Here is a 21,729-nt window from a genome sequence, read left to right as displayed (position 1 = left end):
AGGGGAGCGGGCGGGCGTGGAGTGAGCGGGGCCCGCGCAGCGTCCCGGGCCGGGCAATGGCGAGCGGCGGCGGGGCCGGGCAGGGGGTGGCGAAGGCGCGGCGCAGCATCGGCCCCGCTGAGGGCATCGCGGTCCCCCCGCAGCACAACGGCGCCCTGGTGCCCCTGGAGCTGGCGCTGCTGTGGATGGTGTCGTGCCCTGGCTTCCGCGGCGTCGTGCGGCTCCTGGACTGGTTCGAGCTGCCCGACGGCTTCGCGCTGGTCACGGAGCGTCCGCAGCGCTGTCAGGACCTCTGGGACTTCCTGGACGAGCGGGGGTTCCTGACGGAGCCCGTGGCGCGGGGGCTGTTCCGCCAGGTGCTGGAGGCCGTGCGGCACTGCACCAGCCGCGGCGTCCTGCACCGCGACATCAAGGCCGAGAAAGTCCTTGTTGACCTGGCCAAGGGCGAGGCGAAGCTCATCGACTTCGGGTGCGGCACGATCCTCCAGGACACGTTCTACACCCGGATGTCAGGTGAGCCCAAAGCCGGGGCCCAGCCGGGCAGCGGAGGTTCCCCCATTTGCTGGCACAGGGGGAAGAGGGAGGGAGGGAGGGAGGGGGAAATCCTCCTTCAGCCGGCTGCAGCCAAGTTGCTTTTTGGTGGGGCAGGGGCTGGCTGCCCCACCAGAGTGGATCCCCTTTGGCTGCTCCTGTGGCCAGCCAGCCACCATCTGGTCCCTGAGCATCCTGCTCTATGACCTGGTCTGTGGGCACCTTCCTTTCCACAGCAATGAGGACGTGATCTGGGGCCAGCTCTTTTTCCCACCCCAGGGGAAGGGGTGTCTCAAGGTGAGGATGCACCTTCTCACCAGTGATGGCCCTTTTCTACAGGAAACAAAATTCAGCCTGCCAGTGTTTTGAAGTCAGGTCAGAGGTCGTGTCTGGAGCTCCAAGAGCACACAGAGTCCTCATGACTGGACTGTGAGTTGATGTTGGCAATATTTGGAGGCTGCCTATATGCAAGTGCTCACAAAAGCATTGCTTACCATCTGGAGAAGCTCTCCTTCCTGTGAGCCTCACGTGCAACAGAGAGCAGGTGAATGGGAAGAATGGCACTGGTTGTGATGATGACAGAATAAAAAAACAGGAGCTGAGTTCAGAGGGAAAAGGACGTAGTAGGTAAGGAGACCAAGTTAAGTCCTGTGTGGTAGATTTTCAGTTAATGTGCTATAGGCAGAGCTCTGAGAACTTTTCCTGTGGTGTGGGCCTAGGGAAGGAGCTGAGCTAAGGAAGAGCTCAGCTGGACACTGTGCTTCAGGCTGTGCCCAGAGGGAACGGGGGGAGGTGGCCATGGGGAGAGCAGCCCAGAGCCCAGACCCACGATTGCCTTTGCAGCAGGGCCAGGACCTGCACTTGTTCTGGGTTTGCAGTAAGGTGCAGGAAGAGGCAGATGAACAACAGCTTTGGAAAGAAAAGTCCAATCAAAGGCTTGGGTACTTGGTTTCAGCCTTGCTGAGAAAGGGCCCAATGTATCCCTGACAGGAACTGACCCTTACACTGAAGTTTGAACAGGTTCAGATTCAGCTCTTTAGCTCTGCCAGAAATAATGGGATAGGAAGGAAGGGTGTGCATCTGCCCCCGCTGCCTCCACCCCCCTTCCTGGCCATGGCATGGGGGCCCTGGAGGAACTTGGGCAGGCAGAGACCTTGCAGAGAGCAGCAGGGCAGGGAGCTCTGCTGAACTTCCTAAATGCCACTGAGCCTGAGATGATGGAAGTGTGGGAGCTGGAGAGCAGCAAGCATCCCCAGAGCTCAGCAGCCTCTGGGCTCAAAGGCTGCTGGGGAACTGTAGGAGGGAAGGACAGCAGCAGCAGAAATGAGGGGCTTGAGAAAAGCAGGTTTTGACATCCTGCAGAATGGCTTTGTGGGAATTGGCTGGAGATCAGCACTGGCTGTTAGGTAGTGTTAGGGGCACGGAGAGAATAGTGATCTAAACCCACTCCCATGCCATCCAAAAGGCCAGTGGAGGCAGTGGCACCCCAAAACATCTTGATGTCAAACGTGTATGCCAACTGGGAACACAGCCACACTTGCAGAGGAGTGAGTGTGAGGTGAGCACAGAATGCTTCTAGGTAGAAAACTTTTGACTGTACAGGATCTTTTGGGTCCATTGTCCCCCAAATATGTCAGTGGTGGCCCCATTGTAATACCAAGTAGCAAAGAGCAGCACAAATGACACAAAGAAAACATGGCAAAAGAATAAGAGGAGATGCCCAGTGAGGAAAGGATGTAGTGAGACACTGGCACATCGAGTGAGCTGCACTCCCATAACCTCTAGGCTAGCAGGTCCTGGTCTCACATTCTCCTTTTGGTTCATTTACATTTAATTTATTACATTTTTTTTTAAAACATCAAAATAAAATATATCAAATTAAAAAGATGTCATCAAAATTTAAAGATACACTCAAAACACATTTATTCAAAACCATGAAAACATATGTACATCTGTAACTATTCTAAAAATATTCTATAAAATTCTATAGACTTCTAAAAATTCTATAAATCCTATTCTTGAGACATTCTTCGGACCGTCGGTAGCTTCTTCCTGCGCTTGGAGGAAAGAGAGCTCTTCATGGACAGGAGGCAAGGACTTTGTGGATAAGGGAACTTCAGAAGTCTCCAGAGAAATCTTCTTGGTACGACTGTAGCCAGCCCTATCTGCAAAGTGGAGACACCAAGTGTAACTAAGGCCGCAATGCAAACCTAATCTACAGCTCCATATTTTGTGGGACACACTTCCTGGAAACTTCTAAACAGTTGCACAGGGAAACATGCTCCTGCTGGCAGCCCATTGAAGCAGAGCACTGGGAAAACCCTGACCTACTTCCACAGAGCTACCACAGGAACAGCCTTGCTTCCCTGCTGACCCAGGAGAGCCCAGAGCCCTGTGCTTTCCAGGAATGGCTCAGCTGCACATGCACCCTCCTGCTCCTCTCCCTGCCTCACAGCTGAGCAGCGCTACAGCTCCACGGGGCACTGGGAGCAGCACAGCTCATTGCAGGGGGCACATGTAGGGCACAACTGTTCCCTGGGAATGTGCACAGGTTCTCCAGGTGGGCACAAGACCCCTCCTCCCACCAGAGATGGGCCCAGCTCCCCCCTTACCTCTGTCTGAGGCTGAGCCATGCTTGGCCTTCACCTTGTCCTCAGTCTGGAGTTGCTTCAGGCCCCCCATGCCACGACTAGGAAGGGCGATGGAGCAAGCGGGGGCCAATGCACACCCTTCCTTAGTGTTTTGTCATTTTTGGCACAGCTAAGAAGTCAAATCCGGAGGTGTCCAACTCAGCACTTGGTCAGCTTTCTGGAGAATATCCTGCCTTCACCAGCCCAAAATGTTGGAGAGGTTTTGCTGCACGTGTGGAGGCTTGCTGGCTGCACACTTCATCAGCTTGGTGCCCATCACCTCATAGAGGGCATTGGCAAGCCTGGTGGCCACCGTGCAGACGTTGGCGCTTCGGACAGGCAGCGCCTTGTTCTCCAGGAAGGACCAGAGCACGGGCAGGGCGTAGCGCTGGACGACTTCAGGACTCCTGGCATAAACCCATTCCACAAGCTCTGCCGGGAGAGAGACACAGCTTCTTAGCCACCAACCTCAATGCAGACAAGGATCTCCCTCTAGTTTTGCTTCTTGGAAGCCTCTCTGGCTCAGATCACTGAAATAGCACACAGAGCCCCCTGATCCAGAAAGAGGCAAAGCAGCTGATCATCCTTGAAACAGAACCACCAACCCCTCAGGACTAATTTCTCCAAGCAGAGCCTTGTCCCTGTGGCAGACTTCGTACCGTTACTAAATCATTTCACAATCCCTTTCTGCATGAACAATGACTGAAATGTCAAATTACCTTTTATTTCCATTAGCAAGTTGTCTAAACCCACACTGAAAGTTTGGAGATGTACCCTAGAGAGGCAGTTGAGAGATTTCTAACAAAGGGATATTTCCATGTTTGTAAATTTGATGTCAAGTGCCAAAAGTCCAATCTGACTCTTGCCTTTGCTGAGTGGCACACAGCAAAGGGCAGTATTAGAACACACTTCAAAACTCCAGCCCGCCAGGGATGGCTGTTGCTCAACAGCTGGATTAGAAACATCGGTGACTTGCCGGTGTCTTTGCCAGAATGCTTTTGTGTCTTCCAACACGGAGCTGTTTCAAACCTCAGCATGTCTTAGATAATTACCCAGACCCCATTGCCTTGGCATTTGGGCATGTCACATTTTAGTGGCATTTCCCCTCCCAATGTTAATGGCATTTTTTCTTATAATGTCCACTGAAATAGGGGCATTGAGGGAGAAAAATGCTACACAGGGGACTGAAATTTAACCAAAACACAAGTGTTTTCTCACATTTTCTCTGAAATCAGCTCTCTGCTCATTTTCTGAACTATATCAAAGACAGACAAAAATTTACTACCAACAGGCTCCTTGCATGTCATCAACATTGAAACAGCTCCTGAAAGTACCCAAAACCAATTCTGCTAAGCAGGAAAAGGGTTACGGTAACCCTTTTAAAATGGGAATTAATTTGACATTAAATGTAATTAAAGGCATTGGTGACTATTGAAGGTGGGGAAGAGCTGTCTGTTCCTACTAAATCTCCGAGAGAACATTTGCTTCTTCTAAAGTAGTCCTAGTTTATGGTTAATTGTCGCCCTGATTATCAAGAGTTTTCTAAAGCCTTCTGAGTTTACATTCTTGTAGAGAACTTTCCCACACAACTTTCTGTAAACAACCTATTGTTTTGCATTCTTTCATAGAGGCGGAGAAATTTGATGTACAGGTAGTTTGTCCAATGTCGTTGGAGAGGTGGCACGTTCACCCTCCAATCCACTGGCACCTTTTGAGAACTATAAAAGATTGGAGTCAGAGAAAATAAATTAGTCTCTTCATTGTGACCAAAGCTGTGGTGCATCGTTTTTCCTTGTGTCATCTGGTGACAGTTAATTCCTTTATTTGAAAAAGAGATCAAAATAGCTGCAGAACTAAATTCCCTATTGCTGGAGATCTACTTTATTCCAATGCACTAAATCCATGCCTCTGAGATGTGTGTTGAGTTTTGACCTAAGCTGTGACCCCCAGGCTCTGCACAGTTCAGCCTCAAAACTTTCCAAGCGAAAAGCAAGAGTTCTGTGAGGACAAAACAAACTGATTGCCCGAAACAGCCTTTGCCACCATTTTCCCTAAAGGATCACAGATGTCCCTGTGGCTCCAAGAGAGGAGCCAGCTGCGGTATTTTTAGCCCTCCTGCTCCTGGAGGTGGGTTCTGAGATGCCCCTGTGAGAGCTCAGCCCCGAGGCCGAGCACTGCCCCCATCTGAGGTGCTGCACAGCTCTGCAGCAGCCAGGGGAAACCTGCCAAATACACCTGCCCTGGCTATTGGGCAGGAGGGACAAGCTCAGCACGTCCCGATTCAGAGGAGCTACTCTACTGTCTATTCCCAGGCATTCCCTGTAAATACTCCCTGGGAAGACCTCTTGGCTTAGAAGGGGAGGCCATACCTGTGATACGCTCTGTGACATCCAGCAGAGCTTGGCCACGCAGTTGACTCCATTGGTAGCTGAACTCTTTCATCAGTGATACTTTATCTACAAGTGAAACACATGTTTCTGCTCACTTTTCTGAGGTCACAGGAGAAAGGACAGTGAGGAGGGAAAGAACAGGGGCAACCCCACTTTATAAAAATGAAAATATCTGTTAATTTCTGAATCCTTTTCATCTTTCCTTCCAGCCCACTTGACAAGGTTTTAAATTCCAAAAGCAAAGCTCAGCCTGCTGTACCAGGAGCTTTGTTAAAACATTTCACATCAGGGACCTGAAGAGTTCAGTCACACGTAAGCAGTGAAAAGGTTTTGCATCCCAGAGCAAAAAGGAAGAAGCCCATACTTGGGACACAGAAAGGCACTGAATCAGGCAGTTCCTGAGTTCACAGAGCAGCTGAGGTGGAGAAAGTGGGAACTGCCCTTGGAGACCTGCCTCTTCAAGACGCCATTTTATAGGCATTTTCCTAGCTGACATAAATCTGTGTGGCAAAGGAATTTAGAGCAGCCCCTGCCCATGTAGTTATTTGCTAGAGGCAGCTTGCCCCAGGCAAAACAACATGTGGAACAAGGCATCACTGACAGCTGGATTTAGACCTGTTTTTTATAAAGAAATGAACTTGGTGAATCTTAATTTCCCCTTTGAAAAAAGGAGACAAAGAAGAAAGATGGAAATAGGCAGGTAATGCTTATAATGTAGAGCTTTCCAGGTAGCTGCTTTGCAGAAACTCTGGTGGGCCAGTGCACCCTTCATGCCAACAGCAAAGTTGTTCATTTGGGAAGTCAAACGGGGCCCAAGCAAACTCCAAAACCCCTTTGCCTCTGAATTCTAGCAAAGCTGTATTCCGGGAGTTGCTCTTCAGACAAGCAGCACAGAGCCCATGGCTCCTGGGACTTTTGGGAAATGCTGATCACATTCAAGCCTGTTGGGGGACTGGTGCATAAAGACTGCACCTCCACAGCTTCTGGTGGGTGTCAGCTGGAGCATTCCACAGGCAACAGCAGCTATCAAGGCACTCAGTGCTCTCTTGTGTCAGAGAGACAGAGACACAGTTGAGGAGAGTGCCAAGGGCTCAGCCTCACCTAAATGAGCAATGGATCCTTCCAGTGCTTTCACAGCTGCAGCATGAACCCTGGGATCCTTTGAGTTCAGGTTCTTTGTTATTCCTTCCACCAAACTGATGATCACCGGGTTCAGGGCATCTTCCAGGAGGCCTATGATTTCTGCCAGCACATCCAGCGCCTTCTGCTTCACTTTCTTGTGGCTGTCAGATATTCTCAGGACAAAATAATCAAAAATCTGTGAAGAGAACATGAAAGCTGGATTAAAATGTCCTTGTTTGAAGAGTGGATGTAGGACTCAGTGTGTAAGAGACGAAAGGGATCCTTTCTCTCAGGCCAGCACTTGCTTGCACAATTCCACTGTTTTCCTGTGGGCCACTCACTGGAATGGTTGCGCAACCTCATGCTTGAAAGATTTACTTCTGTTTTTAAGAGGTTTGGATGGGGACCGAATAGTTGCTATGGTATTTCTCTCAGTCTAAAAATCATTAAATCAATTCCATTTATTACTGCAAAAGGCTACATTTGCTTTACAAGTATGGAAGCAGATATTTACAATGCCCATTTTTCTATACAGTTGCCTCAAGTACTGAGAGCAATTATGATTTTGCCAACACTATGGCTGCAGGAGATCTAAGTGTTATTTTGTTTGTCTCAGAACCTGTGTCTGGAGAAGTGCAGGGCTCTGATCAACTCTTCCAGGATCCAGACCATTTCTCTAACTAACAGGTGGACTTCTGAAATGTAATGTGCTGTACAGCTCTCATTAGAGCAGTTTCAGTCCCTTGACAGCCACATCATCAGGCACTTTTTTTTCTGGAAAAAGGGAAAAAGCATCTACTGGGAGGAGAAGGCAGAGATCTGTCCTTAGCTGTTTTCCTCCCTTTCTTTCCAAAGAGAAAAAAAGGCTCCCCAAGAAGGGTGAGCACTGTCTTTACCAGGAGGAATAGGGGCGAGGATGGAAATCAGTAGCCAGAGTTGTGCCTGTGCAAGACAAGATGGAGTTGACAGAAGTATTCTTTACAAACCCCTGTGTTTAAACCAAACCAGCCTGATACTTCTGTTCCCCTTGCAAACGTATTTTTAATCTGAATAAGGATTGCCACGCTTTCAGTTCCTGGATTCCCTTCACTTAACCCAACTGGGAGTAGGAGACAGAAGCAGTTACACCAGCAGAAAATTCTGTCATCATCTGATGAACAGCATCAATAGGCACGTGCCAGAAAAATACAGCTGGACTTTGGAAATAACTTGTCCTGAAGCCTGGACCTGAATTAAATTTGTCTGGGTAAGAGGGACCAGCCTGTCCCAAACAGCCAGGATGTAGTGCCAAGACACACTGAATTGCCTTTACTTCTACAGGCTTAGGAAAGGAGCTAAAAGAATGAACAATGAAAATACCATACGTACTTCGACAATGTTAGTGGAGATGAGCTGGGGGCTGTTTTTGCACAGGTCTAGGAGGAGTGCCACTCCTTCCATCCGTGTCTGAAACCCCTTGGCTTGCAGGAGATTGTAAAGCTTCTGGAGCGGCTCCATTTCTTCCACAGCTGGAAGTAACGTGACCTGGGCTTTTGCACGGTGTAGGAGGCGTCCATCAGAGGTAGACTTCACCCTGGAAAACAAAACCAAACTAGAACCTATTGGTGATAATACCTTCCATTAATTGTGAGCAAAATATCTTGAGGAGCTTTCCTATGATGTGATTTCAAGCTAGAAAATCACGAGGCTCTGAAGAACAACGTGGACCTTGTGACAATCATTATGGGAGACAATCTGCAAGTAACATTGTTCCAGTGCTCCCTCGGGAAAACCAAGGATGAGATGCATCTGATCTATCTTCAGGTGGCTTCCAAGGCACACTGGTCACATTGCTTTGTGGGGAAAGGGAGACGCTACTTCCAAGTTTAAATGCCTCCTCATATGGGACGTGTGTGTCTTATAATAAGGAGACTCATCACTCTGGAGAAGTGTCTCTATGACCAGGCATGACAATCTGGAAAAGTAGCTCAGATGCATCTGAACAGATGAACAGGGGCATATCTGAAGGATCCAGAAAATCAGTAACAGAGAGAAAAACAGAAGCCAGACATCCCAGAAGTATGGCCACATTTAATTTGCTTCCCTAGAGACTAGATCCACAGCTTAACAAAGCCACTGGGAACAATTCTCCTGGATCAACCTGTCTCTTCCATGAGCACGGGAGGATGCTAGCCGTGCTACTGAGGCATGTGGTCACTTTCCTGACACCACTGAGCGTGCCAGAGCTAAAAAACTGCCCCTCTGTTATAAGAGGAGCAAGTAGCTCTGCCATGGGCATGAAGAGACAGCAAGGACCATATTCCTGTCTTAAATGCTGATTGCAGCACAGGAGGAAATCAACCAATCATGCTGTCCATCAAGCAACCTATATGAAGGACAGGAATATCAGGACAAAAAGTCCACGTTGAGACACCTGTTGACCAAAGTTGCTCAGGAATTGCCTTGCTACTTACTACTCAAACTTGGTACTGTTTGAGGGTAAGAAAACCATGATTCAGCCAGGCCAAACCACATGGATGAGAACTGCATCTTTGTGGAATGGCATCTTGCTTCTAGACTGGGACTTCTCATCAAAACACCCATCTGGAAAAGACTCCACTCAGATGGAAAAAACCCTGGTTGAATTTACTTCTCCCAAGTCAGGCAGCAGAAACTTGTCCCTCTCTCCTGGCCTCCACAACCCTACCCTTGCCACTGCACTGGATTGTCTGAGCTGCAACCAATGGGTGCCTTTTTGTCTCTCCATTTTTGTGGAAAGCCCTGCAGAGAAGTTGTGTTCAGCGTAATGCAGAAGTAGACATTTTTTATCCTAGAGCATTTGTAGGGAAAGGAAACAATGTCTGGCAATGGTCATCTCGGTCAGAAAGTTTTTCCTGAGGAAGAGGCATGTAAAGCTTGTCATGTGCTTGGTCACATCTAAGAAAAGTGCTCAGTACCGTTTGCTAGAAGGCAATGTGGCCTGGGGCTTCTTTGAGCCATCGTTCCTCTTCTCCACCGGCTCCTTGACAGGTGGGCATTCGCCCTTCTGGTTTTCCATTGCCTACAAAGACATGGAGAAACCCCATCAATCTTTAGAATATAAGATAGGATATTGCCTGTTTCAAACACCAGTCAGAACCAGGATCACTGCTATCAAAGCTTAGGGAAACATTTCCTAACTTACAGAAGGAAACAGAGCAGAGATTCAGTGATGCCAACACTTTGTTTCCTATAGTGCAAGGCAGGTTATGGGTGCTACCATACTGAGCAGCAGTCTAAAAGCCCAAGTTCATTAATCTTGAGCATAAATCAGGAAAATTCAAACTGGTAGGCAACGAGTGCTCTAAAGGAAGCAGCAAAAAAAATTGGACTCTTCGGGGGACAGCCCATTGTGCTGGAAGTTGATTTGGTTCAACACTGACTCTCCCTGCTCCTGCACAAAGGCACACTCCCTTCTATATTTTCAATGAAAGAAGTAAAATCCCCCCTCCAAACAAACAAAGGATTTTTTGGTGGATGCTGCTGGATTCACCAAGCTTCTTCCAGCTCCACAGGGCTTGAGTGCAGGGCAGTATTCCCAAAAGACAGCTAGTAATTGTAGTAACTAGGCTTGACTTGTACATCTGTAGTATATTTGGAAATTTTCTTGGTACTACTACTTCTGGTGTCTTTTGCAAAGACACTGTTATCTTCAGTCTCTGTAATCTTCTATTCTCACTTAGTTGCTTTACTGGGGGCAGAGCAGGGAGAGTGTGGTGGAGGCCTTACTCTTAAATGTAGACCCATTTTCTCCTCTTTGCCTTTCTTCTTTGTTACTGATATTCAAAATCTTCCAAGCCCCACTTTTTTCCCTAATAATATCAGTTCCTTTGTGGCCTGCAGATGAACAGGCTGAGGATTAACAGCTCATTCCCAGGTGCAAAATGATTCAGCAGAAGAGGAATGAGATAAAGACAGATTGGGTATGTTTGATCTCATATTAGCAGTGGCAATACTTGCAGAAAGGAGACATTTCTCCTGCCTAGCACTTACTTTCTTCTTAATTCTTGTCAGGATATCTTCCAGGTCACGGGTGGAAAGAGATCGTTCCAAAAGCATTTTCAATTCTTGGTGACTCAGCAACATCTTCACCATCTCCTGTCCATAATGCCTAAGGAAGGATGGAAGGAAGGACGGGAGAAAGGAAGGGAGGAAGGGAGGGAGGGTGGAAGGCAGGAAGGAGGGCAGGTAGGAAGGGAACAAAAGAAAAGTGAACAAAGGAGGAGTGTTAACATAAGAAGCTGATACCTTAAACTCATCAGGTGCAATGCTTGCATGAGAAGGCATTACCTACTCAGCAAAGAGGGAGATTTCCCTCCACTTGACACTGCACAGTGTTGTCAGCTGAACACAAGAGACAAGAGGAGAATGTGGGGCCACAGAAAAATGCCATTTCAGTCTGAAACTGTGGGTGTTCCCAGAGAACAAGCAAAACTAGGAAACCACAGTTTTCTTCAAGAAGAAATTTGCAGGGCACTGAGCCACAGATAACAGCATTGCAGAAGGGGTTTAGAAAGACTGAATCCACTGGCTAACAACCCCAGAAATATTTCTAGGGAAGTCTTAATGAGAAACAGATGTTTGGGATCCTTCTAGGATGAATATTAGCCAACACTTTGGCTTTGTGTTGTGCACCTAAGGCCAAACAAAACTGTTTGACTGGCTAATCGGAGCTCTTTTGACCTCAGTAAAGAATCCTTCAAGACACAGGAAGTTGGCAATGCACCTTTTTGCTGGCCAACCGCAGGTTACCCACTCCAGTCATTTCCCCAGGCAACCCAGAGCAGTGGTCACAGCACCAAGGCTGACTGAGCTCAAGAAGCGTTTGGACAATGCTCCCAGGCACGTGGAGTGACTCTTGGGGTGCCCTGCACCTGGCCAGGAGCTGGACTGGATGGCCCTGACAGGTCCCTTCCAACTCAGCATATTCACTGAGTCTATGCCCCTTAGCCACACAGTGAGGTCACTTCTTATTTCCTTTAGTTTCCACTCATTTGTGGTTTTACCTTTCTAGCCAGACAGGAAAGGGTTTTCCTGTTTTAGGAGCTGAAATGAAGATCATTACCTTGTGTCCTGGTGACAGTCCTGAGCAAGCATCCCTGCCACGTGTGCCAGCCTCTCAGCCCTGGGTGTGTCTGCGAGCTTTGTGACTCCAATTCTCTCCATCAAGGACAGGAGGAGTTTGGCCGCACACTTCCGCACCTGGGCGTGGTGGCTCCTGGGAAGAGGAGAGCAAACCCTGGGGCACAGGGAGAAGGAGCAACAGCAGCACAGGCCTTGGCCAGAGCCTGCTCCCTGTCCTTGCTGGGGGAAGGAGGCCTGGGTTCTCCCTGCAGCTTCAGACACCTGTAGAAGGTTCTGTCCTCAGATAAACACAAAGCTAGCATTGTACAGCAGGACTGCCTGCAAGGAAGAGGGAGGAATTCAGTCTCCCTGCACCATCTGATACTCAATTTCTTCCACACTATTTTCTCTGAGAAAGATTAAAGGAATGGATCACATATGAATTATTAAGTAATTAAGGACAATTCATGTGGACCCATCAGAGGGCACCCACTACACAGAGCTGCAGCAGGATTGAGGCTCTTTCTACCCATTTCTCCCCAAATCTGCAGACCTTTGGAAAAAAACAAATGCAGGGAAAAGACGCTGTAGGCTGTGAAGTTGCAGAATATCCAGCCATGCAGCCTCTTTCTTCTGTGAGGCTTGGCAACAGATAAATCTGAGTGTTTTACCCTATTGCCCAGCTGAGGAAAGGGTGGCAGGCATTTTAGCCAGGTTGTCCTGTTCTAGAGAGTGCTTCTTGGGAACTCTCAGGCCCAGCACCAACACTTAAGGCAGCATTTGCTTCAGCTGTCCCATGGCACTCAGCCTGTTAAGGTGCAATTCATCATCTCAAGGCTAACATGAAACATCAGTTTGAATAGAAAGTAGAGCTCTAAGGCCAGGACAGTCGTACAAGACTCCTTTTGGCAGGAGCTGGGCCTGCTGTGCAGGCTGTGCCACACCCAGCACATTCTCCCCCATGTGCTCCACGCACCAGCAAGTACCCTCCTTATTTCTCAGCTGAATGGCATCATGAGGAGACATGGTTTTTCCCAGGGCCTCTGTGGTTAGCGCTGTGAAATATCCAACAGCGCTGACAGCTGCAATTGCAATTGTCCCTCTTCCCACAAAAGCACAAGGATCTATCCTTGGCATTTGCAGGCACTTTCACTTCCCCACGGTTCACCATGTCTAGGAACATCTGACAGACTGGGGGAATTCCAGGAAGCTGCAGGAAGCCAAGTCAGAGGAGCTTTAGTTTGGATATTGGGAAAAGGCTTTTCACCCAGAGGGTGCTTGGGCACTGGAAAAGGCTCTCCAGGGCAGTGGTCACAGCACCAATCCTGGCAGAGCTAAAGAAGCATTTGGACAAGAATCTCAGGCACACGGTGTGACCCTTGGGCTTTTCTGTGCAAAGCCAAGAGCTGGACTTGGTGATCCTGAAGGGCCCTTTCCAACTCCCCATATTCTTCAGTTCTGTGATTCTGAGAATAGGCCGCAGGAGGGCAGAAATAGGTGAGAAGAGGAAAGGAATGAGGTTGATGGGAGAATCAAGTCACTGAGATCACAGAAGATGCAGGATACAGGACCCTTCCCTCCCACCATTCCCATTCTTTCCCTCATCCCTTCCCCCAGCCACACACTAGAAGGTGAAGAATATCACTAAAAGAGGAAGAACCTACTTGACTCCCCTGTCGATGAGAGCAGGCATTGCTCGTGCAGGAGTCACATTCTCCACCATGATCCCCAGGGTCTGCCTGGCTGCTTTCTGAACAAACTCTGGGGAGTTCCACACCATCTGGAGAAGGACTGGAGCAACCTGATCCACCTCAGAGTCCATGTCCTTCTTCAAGGTTGCAAAGAACTCTCCCAGAGTGACAATTGCAGAGTAGGACACCTTGGAACGGGGGTTGGTCACCTGGGGAAGTCATGAGGGGAAACGTAAGAATCACCTTGAAAAGAAATCAGTTGCCTTCAACAGAAGTCCCAGGAAATGACAACACATCCCACTGTGTCCAGAGGAACATAAAAGCACAATAAGAGCACAAGCACAGAAAGCGCATACTCTGGCACAAATTTTGACCTCAGACCTGCTTACTGCAGGCCTAAGAAAAAGAAATTCCCTAAAGTGTTCTCCTCAATCCTTCTAAAAGGTCCACTGCTTTGATTTTAGGCCCTTTTACTAGAAAATTAAAACAAGGGCTGCTTTCAAATCATAAAGGCACAAGTCATCAAGGTAAAAGAGTCAGGTGCTCCTGTTCCAGAAAGCAACGCCCACAGTTGAAGCACTCAGCCAGGAAACAGAAAGCACAGCCTCAGGTCTACAGACTAATTTGCTGTGTTGAATTACAGCTTGGGCAGAGATTGGGATTCTGGCAAATAATGTCATTAGTGTCTCAGTTTCTGCATTTGCACGTTGCATTATAAAGGCACCTCACTCAAAGACAAGTGTCAGATACCCGACCTACCAGTAAATACAGCTACATGTACACACAGATCCTACAGACAGCTGACAGACATTAGAAATAGAAGGTCTAAAACCAGAAATGAAGACGCACCCTGAGCACACATGGAGATGAACAAGCACATACCTACTCTACACACCATGCATGAAGTAAGGGGAACAATTCAGAGCAATGTTCTCACCTCGCTGGTAACTGCCATGCAAATATCCCGAAGTCTAGAAAGCAGGACTGCTGAATGGGACTCGGCCAGCTGTTTGATGTTGAAGAGTGCCTTCTCCTTCAGCTCCCTGAAAGGCAAGTAACAAAAAGATTGCTATTTCTCTCCATCCAAGAACTAGGCAGCACGCTCTGAAATGACCAGGCTGGCAGCTCACCCAAAGCACAGGAGGTGCTTTTCAAGGAGCACTCAATGAAATTGTGGAATGCATAGCCACAGGATGGTGTGGCTGTCAAAAGCATACACAAATCCAAGAGGCAAAGAGAGGGGTTTCAGAGAGTCCATTTGTGGCCGTTTAAGAAGAGAGGCTTTCTGAAATTTCCGGCACATGGGGTCCCTCTGTCAGTGCTTCCTAGAAGCTGTGAGACCGGGCCATGCTGCTGTTTCTTGTCACCTCCCTGTACCTGTCCCTGAGACACAGTCCCATTGGGCTGTTACTGGGGCATTTTCCTTCTTTGTCAGCCCCAGCAGGCAGTTCAGCAGTGAGAGTCTGCACTGGCACTCTGGAGCTGAACTTCCCTCTTCAGTCTAGGCTTGTGTGTCACCCACTCCACCACACACATTCCCCAGAAAAGCAGCAGGATGTCCCAGAAGATTCCAGCTCTGGTTGAGAACTGTTGAAACTCTGGCTTTTCCCAAAACTCCCCTAGCTAAAATAACCCCACAACAGCAACATGTCCTTTAAAACTTGCAAACAACTCCATCCCCCAGCACTTGCTTTCTGCAGGCCCTGAGCCAGAGGAAGGTCTGTGAGGCATCAGGGCTGCAGCACAGGGCTGGTGACCGATCCCACAGGCACCCCTGGGTGTCATCCACACCCTCCACAGCTGCAGAAGCTCTCTGCACCTCCCAGGGCAGCAAAGAGAAATGGGGAAGAGAAAGCAGAAGAGAAAGGGCAGAGCAAAGGCGACTGCACAAGGAGATGCATTGTGGCAGATTTTTCATGCTTATCCCAGTGTGAATGGAGGCCATATCCCTGTGTGAACGAAGCATCCACCAGGGTGTGATCAAAAAGACACCAAAAAGAAAACCAATATCACCTAACATTTGTAGGGTTATCACCTCTGGGCCTCCTTCTGCTTGTGTATAATTTTGGTATGCATTGTGAGTATTGGCAAAACATCTCAAGCCCATCTGAAGCAGTGAGAAGGAAAAAGTTGAATTCCAAAAGTGCAAGATTCCTAGAGGATTTTCTTTCCTTTTCCTTCTCTTCTGCCATGAGCCCTTCAGGAGTAATGACAGGCTGAGGGACTTGAAAGCACAGCTCAGTCCATTTCTCAGAAACAGGAACTCCCCGGAGCTGCTTCTGGGACTCCCATGCAGGAGGTGACAGGGAGACCCTGTCACCTGCCATTGCTGTCAGCAGTGGGAGAAGAGAGAAATTTTACTCAGTCCCACTGGGCCAGTGGCCCAAGGCAGCCAAATCTGTGCACTCAAAACTGCTGCCATCCTGCTTCTGCCCTTCAGTCAGCAAATCATCTTGTTCCAGAGCTGTCTCTCTTCCCTCAAGATTTCCTTTGGAGCCCCATGGAGCAGCAGGTGAAGCGAGGAAACAGCCTGGACCTGCTGCAGCTGGAGCACTGCTGCAGAGCAAGGCCAAGAAAAGGCTGCTGTCAAATCTTTACCCTCTCACTGCTCTGCAGTGGTTTCACCAGTGTCCTTTGGCCCTCTGGGCTCTCTGGGCTCAGAGGCACTAGCAAGACACGCTTCTAACCTGCCTTAACGCTAAGAGGGACACAGAGTGAACGGGGCCTTTCTTACCAGTCATCGCTGCCGAGCAAGGAGAGTGCCTTCAGCAAGGACTGCTGTGGGTCTGAAGAGGCTGTGTCCTTCTGCCCCTTCCCACGGAGCGGCTCCTTTCGGCGCTCAGCACCAGTGGCCGTCTGCGAGGTCACTGTAAGGAGAGGGTCGGCCATGGTCGCTGCAGCCCCGGGCAAGGCACCCCGCCATGGAGCGGCCTGCAGCCCCATCTGCCAGCCAGGCTTCCATGTGGCACACACTGGCACTGGGTCAGAGACTTCCCTGCTGTCTGGCTCCTGGGGCTCCTTGCTTTCTCCCAGCCTCCCCCAGCTGGGCACAGCTCCAGGCTAAACCTCACAATTGCCCCCACAGTGCCAGCTCCCAAGTGCCACAGCTGCCACAGCCAGCGGCAGGATCCTGCGGCCTCAGAGCTCCCACTCCCTGCCAGACAGTGCCAACAGCAGGACGGGCTACCCCAGGAGGGAACCCCTCAGGTGCCTCTCTTGTCTCAGTGCCCTGATTTCCCCCAGCCCTGAGGACAGGGGCACTCTGCAACTCCCTGAGGAGAGACCTGCAGCTGCCTCGTGACGGCACCGAGCCAAGCCTGAGCAACCCAGCCCTGCTGGGCCTGGCTGAATCCCCACAGAGCAGCTACCAGGGAACAGCCATACCTGACCCTTCACACCTGACAGTGCCTCTGTTCCCAATGACTTCAAATACTCTAGACAGCAGGCAGCTAAGGGCATATAGATTTTAGCCTACTGTTGGGAAGGGAGTAATTCATGGATTCTTTCCAAGCACCATGAACCTGTCCTCTTTCAGAGGTACACACTGGCTGTATTTCAGAGATGCTGAGGTGAATTGTATTTGCCATCTAATGGATGTGTTTGCCAACTCAGCAGTTTCTAAGCTTTCTCTTGTGGAAAAATGCAATATCCAGACAAGACAGTTGATGAGAAAGCCTTCCAAATGCACTCTGAGGATAAAAATATGCAAATACAGATGCACATTGTTGTCAGACGCACTCTCTTGTTAATCAGTTGACTGGGTTTGCCTTAAAGGAATTTGTTGGTAAGGAAAAAAATTTACAAGGTATGAGAAAAATCAGATGATAAATGCATTTCTTATGAAACCCCTTTCTCATCAAAAGCACTGTCAATCAAAAATGTCATGTTGTGCACTCAAAAGCTCATTTTCTAATGTGTAAGTGAATACATTTGAGCTGTCTAAAATGATGGAGTATAAATATTGCACAGAATCTAGATGACCTGCTCTAGACTCTAGGGGTTTTGTGCTACCTTGCATGTTCTCACAAAGTATGGAGGAACCATAACATCAAAAAATATTCAGATGGGAGCTAATCTGGCTGTCACTGATGTAGCCCAGTCACTGACATCAGTGATGGCACTGCAGAAGTATGTAGACATGCACATCTAGATTCACTGTGAATGGAGAGCCACGTCAGGCTAGTTCTGGTCAATTCTGAGCATGGAAGCAGCATCACTAGAAAAGAGCATTCCAAGTATCATTCCTAGCTCCCTTCTTCTTATCTCACTCTCCTTGGGATCAGAGTACAGGCGGGCTACCCACAAAGGAGAGACAGGAGCCACTAGGGACTCCCTGCTGTGTATTTGCTGCAGGCAGCAAATGGCCTGGGGGCACCAGGCAGCCCCTCCTGCCTGTCATCTGCTACACACAGCCTTTACCATGACTTCATTCAGCTCAACTTTCCAATGGATCTCTAAGAACTGCACTACTACCAACCTGGAGTAACTCAAAAGTAGATTTGCTGTTCATTCTCAGGACAGGCTCTGGACCCAAGATGCCAGCTGTGCTGGCTCAGGCAGGAGGCAGTTTGTGCTCCTTGTGCAAGGACAAACCCGTGCAGGAAAAATCTGCCACGGAGCAGGCTTACCTGAGGAGTTGCGTGGGAAGCTGCCATCCCCATGGATGATGGGCTTATTGGGCAGTAAGGGCACGTTGTCCTGCTTCCTCAAGACCTTCTTCTTCAAGGCACTACCAGGGTGTTTTCTCTGCACTCTAGAAGCTGTGCCATTGACAGGCGGTAGGCTAAAGGCTGCAGGGACCAAAGAGGAGCTTGTAAGTGGAGGGTGCTGGATAAGGTGACGATGGAAAGGGCCAGGAAACTTGCTGGAGGTGGGTAACATCTCTTTGTTATCCCAAAGAACTCCAAGTATAACAATGATATACCACTTAATACCAAGTATAGCACTAAGATGGGCCAATGATCAGAGAATCACAGAATCTGAGAAGAGTTTGGGTTGGAAGGCACCTTCAAGCGCCATTTAGTCCAACCCCTGTGAGCAGGGACATCTTCATCTCTGGTGTTTTCATTAGAAGGCACTGAATTTTGTTTCTTCCAGGTTGCAGCCTGGTTGAAAAGCATTCTTTTGGACTCAGCTTCCCTGGAGGCTGCCCTCCAGAAGAAAGTCTGAAGCCCCAGTGAACTTTGCTAGACAGAATTTTCTACTCTGCAAGACTTTAGAGGTGAAGGTGGGAAGCTGATATATTCTGCTAGTGACTCAGTGAGGCCATGGGCAAGACACTTCATGCCTCTGTATTTTTCTTTGGGAAACAGAAATAAATCCTATGCAAGCTTCCACTCAGATGCAAGCCAAACAGACCCCCAGTCTGATTGCAGCAATGTGCAAAGGGCAAGCAAGTGGTCAAAAAGGACCACCACAAGTGTAGCCACCACTTACTTGCTTCAGCTGCATCCCCGGGCTCAACTGTGTCAGGAAGAAGCTGCAAGAAGCTTTCCTTTTGTCTACTTTTCTTCATCTCTTCCACCAAATGCTCCACGTCCTTCGGCTCTAAGTTCTCTTCAGCCAACTTCCACAAAGCAGCACGGATCTAGTTGCAATGCAAATACATCACAGACTGTAAGCAGAGACACACAAACCAGACACAACATCTCATCAGGAGCACAGAGTCCAGAGAGTGCCATAGGCTTTACTGTAGCTCCATATGCATTCCAATAGTTTCAGAGGAATGTCTCCTGTCCTCATCTTGGCAATTACACACAGTGAGGTGGAACACTTCAGTACCACAACCTTCTACTGCTGCAACTGCAACCTATGTCAGGAAGCCCTGCTTGAAGCATGAAAGTCAGAGGAATGCCCCAAGACAGAGGAAGAGCTCACATGGCCAGTGAGCAGGCAGTTCAGTTCCTACAGGCCATGGCAGGAGAATAAAAGAGGTGAAGATTATGATTTTCAGTGACATTTTGGGCCAAGTACTAAATAGCCACTGGAATGGAAGTCTGCTCATCCCTGTCCTCATCCCTTACATTTCCAAAGACGTCCCTCAGCTCTTTGTCACTGGTAAGACCAGGACTGGTGGGATGATCCATCTCCTTGGCCTGGCTCAGTGGGAGGCCTGGTAAAGGAAGCAAAGGTTCTTGTAAATCTCTGGCAAACTTCAAGCCCCCAAAAATGCCGTGCTGGGCAACAGGCCAGACAGCTTCCAGATTGCAGAGCTCCCATAAGACGCAGTGACTGGGATGGAGAGCAGCAAGGTCCATATGCCTCGACCCTCTCCCAAGGGATGGGCTACTGGCAGCAGCCATGACATTACTCTGTTGGCCAGCAGACTGAAACCTGCTGCATGATGAAGGCCACAGCCCCTGGATGCTGGAGAGCCTCTGTGTTTGATAGAGAAGGGCAGAGATGGAGATTGCTCTTGACAGAGATTCTTATCTGCCCTTATTCCTGCTGATTCTAGTAAACATCTTCTTTCTGGGTCCTGAAAGAAGCCCCGTGTTCTAAATCCTGCATGCCTTTAGATCAACATTTTCTTCCCTTTGTTGGAATATTGTAGAGGACATTCAAAGAAAAGCTTAGTATTGAGGGAGTGTTACCCAAATGTGAACTGTGTTCTTAACACTAGATCATGCATTTCCCCCAAGGATTTTCATTCTAACTGTATGAGATGCACCCTCTGTTTCCTCTCCCTGCCCCACAGCTGAGCAGCCCTACAGCTCCATGGGGCACTGGGAGCAGCACAGCTCATTGCAGGGGGCACATGCTGGGCACAGCTGTTCCCTGGGAATGTGCACAGGCTCTCCAGGCTGGCACAAGACCCTTCCTCCCACCAGAGAAGGGCCCAGCTCCCCCCTTACCTCTGTGTGACGCTGAGCCATGCTCAGCCTTCACCTTGTCCTCCCTGGCAGTGACCCTGGGGCCAGCGCTGCTCCGCAGCTCCTGGGCCAAGGCCCCCTGAGCCGGCCGGGAGCCGAGACCTCCATTCCCAGGGGCAGCCTTCGGCACATAGGTCTCCAAGCCAAACAGGTCTGCCAGTTTGCTTGGGAACAGAGGCATCCCAGGTCCTATCTTGCACCAAGAGCTCTTTCCCTTCTTCCTCTGGGCTTTTGTTGTAGGCTCAGAAGAAGCTGTAATTCAGGTACAAGAGAAGAAGCCAGTTAATTGAACTCATGCCTTTACAATCAACCCATCTAATGGGTGAGGAATTCAAAGCATATTTTAGTTACTGAAAAGATTGCTTGGTTTATTATTTTTCATGAAACTAGCATCTGTTTAATTTCTCTGAACAATATGGAGCTGGCAAGCCAGGAGAGATGGGTTCTACTCCTTTATGTGTTGTCTGTTGCCTCCCCACTACTACAGGATCCCTTTCCTTCCAAACAGTTGGAAATTCACAGTGGTCTCTAGAATGGGATTCTGTCTAGGAAGGAATTGTTTTCAAAAGTAGTTTTCAAGACCTCTGTTTCTCTAGGTCCCACTCAATCCTAGGCTGGGTTTTGCACTTTTGGGAATTTTCTATTACTCTTTCCAACAAAGGAAGTGCTGGGAAACAAACAATGGCACCAGGTGTTAGACGGAAAAGAAGCTTTGCTTTCTCCTTTAGATGTGCCCAGTGTTCAGCGAGGCAGTGTTTGTAGGGAACAAAGCAGTCATCCAAAAGTTCCACTTTTGCTCTACTTATGGGTTCCAGGGCTTTATTCCCTGCTTTCTTTTCAGCTGAGACACCCAAACCCAACATAAACATGACCGGCCACAAAATATTTCTGATCTTGGCTAATACTGTCAATTCAAAATTTTCTCAGTGGAAAGACTAGAGGGCAGGTCATTCTGAAACACTCTCCAAGAGAGCTGTTAGAACTAAGAGAACTAATTCTTTACATGGTTTCACAGAGGATAAAATCATATGGCAGCCAAGCAGTACGAGCGTCTTAAGACTGGGTTTCTTCACCCTGTAGAATGCTGGGGTCAGTAAGAAAAGTGAGGCTGGTAAAGTTTAATGAGATAGGTAATTTCTAGTCCAGAATGAATCCCGCAAAAACGTCACCTTACTGAGCAGTGTTACACCCTAGCTGCATTAGGCATTCCAGATACATATCAGGCATTAAGGAGTCATTCCAAAGTGGCTATGCCCAGGATATGGCAGAACTAACCCTGAGAAAAGGGACATGGGGATCTGATCCCTTTTTCTACATCAGCAGAATTATTTCTTCAAGTCTTACCTCTCCTATCATTACACACGCAGAGATGGCAAAGGAACAACAACAGTGTCATTGAGGCTTTCATCTT

At 48.7% G+C, this 21,729-nt stretch overlaps 1 protein-coding gene across 4 annotated transcripts in view; it reads right to left on the bottom strand.

Moving 5' to 3' along the window:
- Positions 1–2,447: 2,447 nt before the first annotated feature.
- The window catches only part of LOC128785187 (TOG array regulator of axonemal microtubules protein 2-like), an 82,349-nt gene continuing 63,067 nt past the window's right edge, over positions 2,448–21,729 (bottom strand). For 3 of the 4 annotated variants that reach the window (XM_053937477.1, XM_053937480.1, XM_053937479.1), the window contains 15 exons: positions 20,301–20,570; positions 19,470–19,558; positions 18,883–19,033; positions 18,075–18,236; positions 16,181–16,313; positions 14,384–14,489; positions 13,420–13,655; positions 11,757–11,909; positions 10,685–10,802; positions 9,610–9,713; positions 8,042–8,264; positions 6,653–6,869; positions 5,531–5,617; positions 3,144–3,593; positions 2,448–2,696 (listed from right to left, as the gene is read on the bottom strand). In XM_053937477.1, the coding sequence (XP_053793452.1) occupies positions 3,358–3,593; positions 5,531–5,617; positions 6,653–6,869; positions 8,042–8,264; positions 9,610–9,713; positions 10,685–10,802; positions 11,757–11,909; positions 13,420–13,655; positions 14,384–14,489; positions 16,181–16,313; positions 18,075–18,236; positions 18,883–19,033; positions 19,470–19,558; positions 20,301–20,570 (2,285 nt within the window). In that variant the 3' untranslated portion in view covers positions 2,448–2,696; positions 3,144–3,357. The remainder of the gene's footprint in view (positions 2,697–3,143; positions 3,594–5,530; positions 5,618–6,652; positions 6,870–8,041; positions 8,265–9,609; positions 9,714–10,684; positions 10,803–11,756; positions 11,910–13,419; positions 13,656–14,383; positions 14,490–16,180; positions 16,314–18,074; positions 18,237–18,882; positions 19,034–19,469; positions 19,559–20,300; positions 20,571–21,729) is intronic. The other variant, XM_053937478.1, reaches the window with a different exon arrangement.

Source organism: Vidua chalybeata, chromosome 3, assembly GCF_026979565.1.
Source record: "Vidua chalybeata isolate OUT-0048 chromosome 3, bVidCha1 merged haplotype, whole genome shotgun sequence".
NCBI classification, from domain to species: domain Eukaryota; kingdom Metazoa; phylum Chordata; class Aves; order Passeriformes; family Viduidae; genus Vidua; species Vidua chalybeata.
This window is presented reverse-complemented; position numbering and strand designations above follow the sequence as displayed.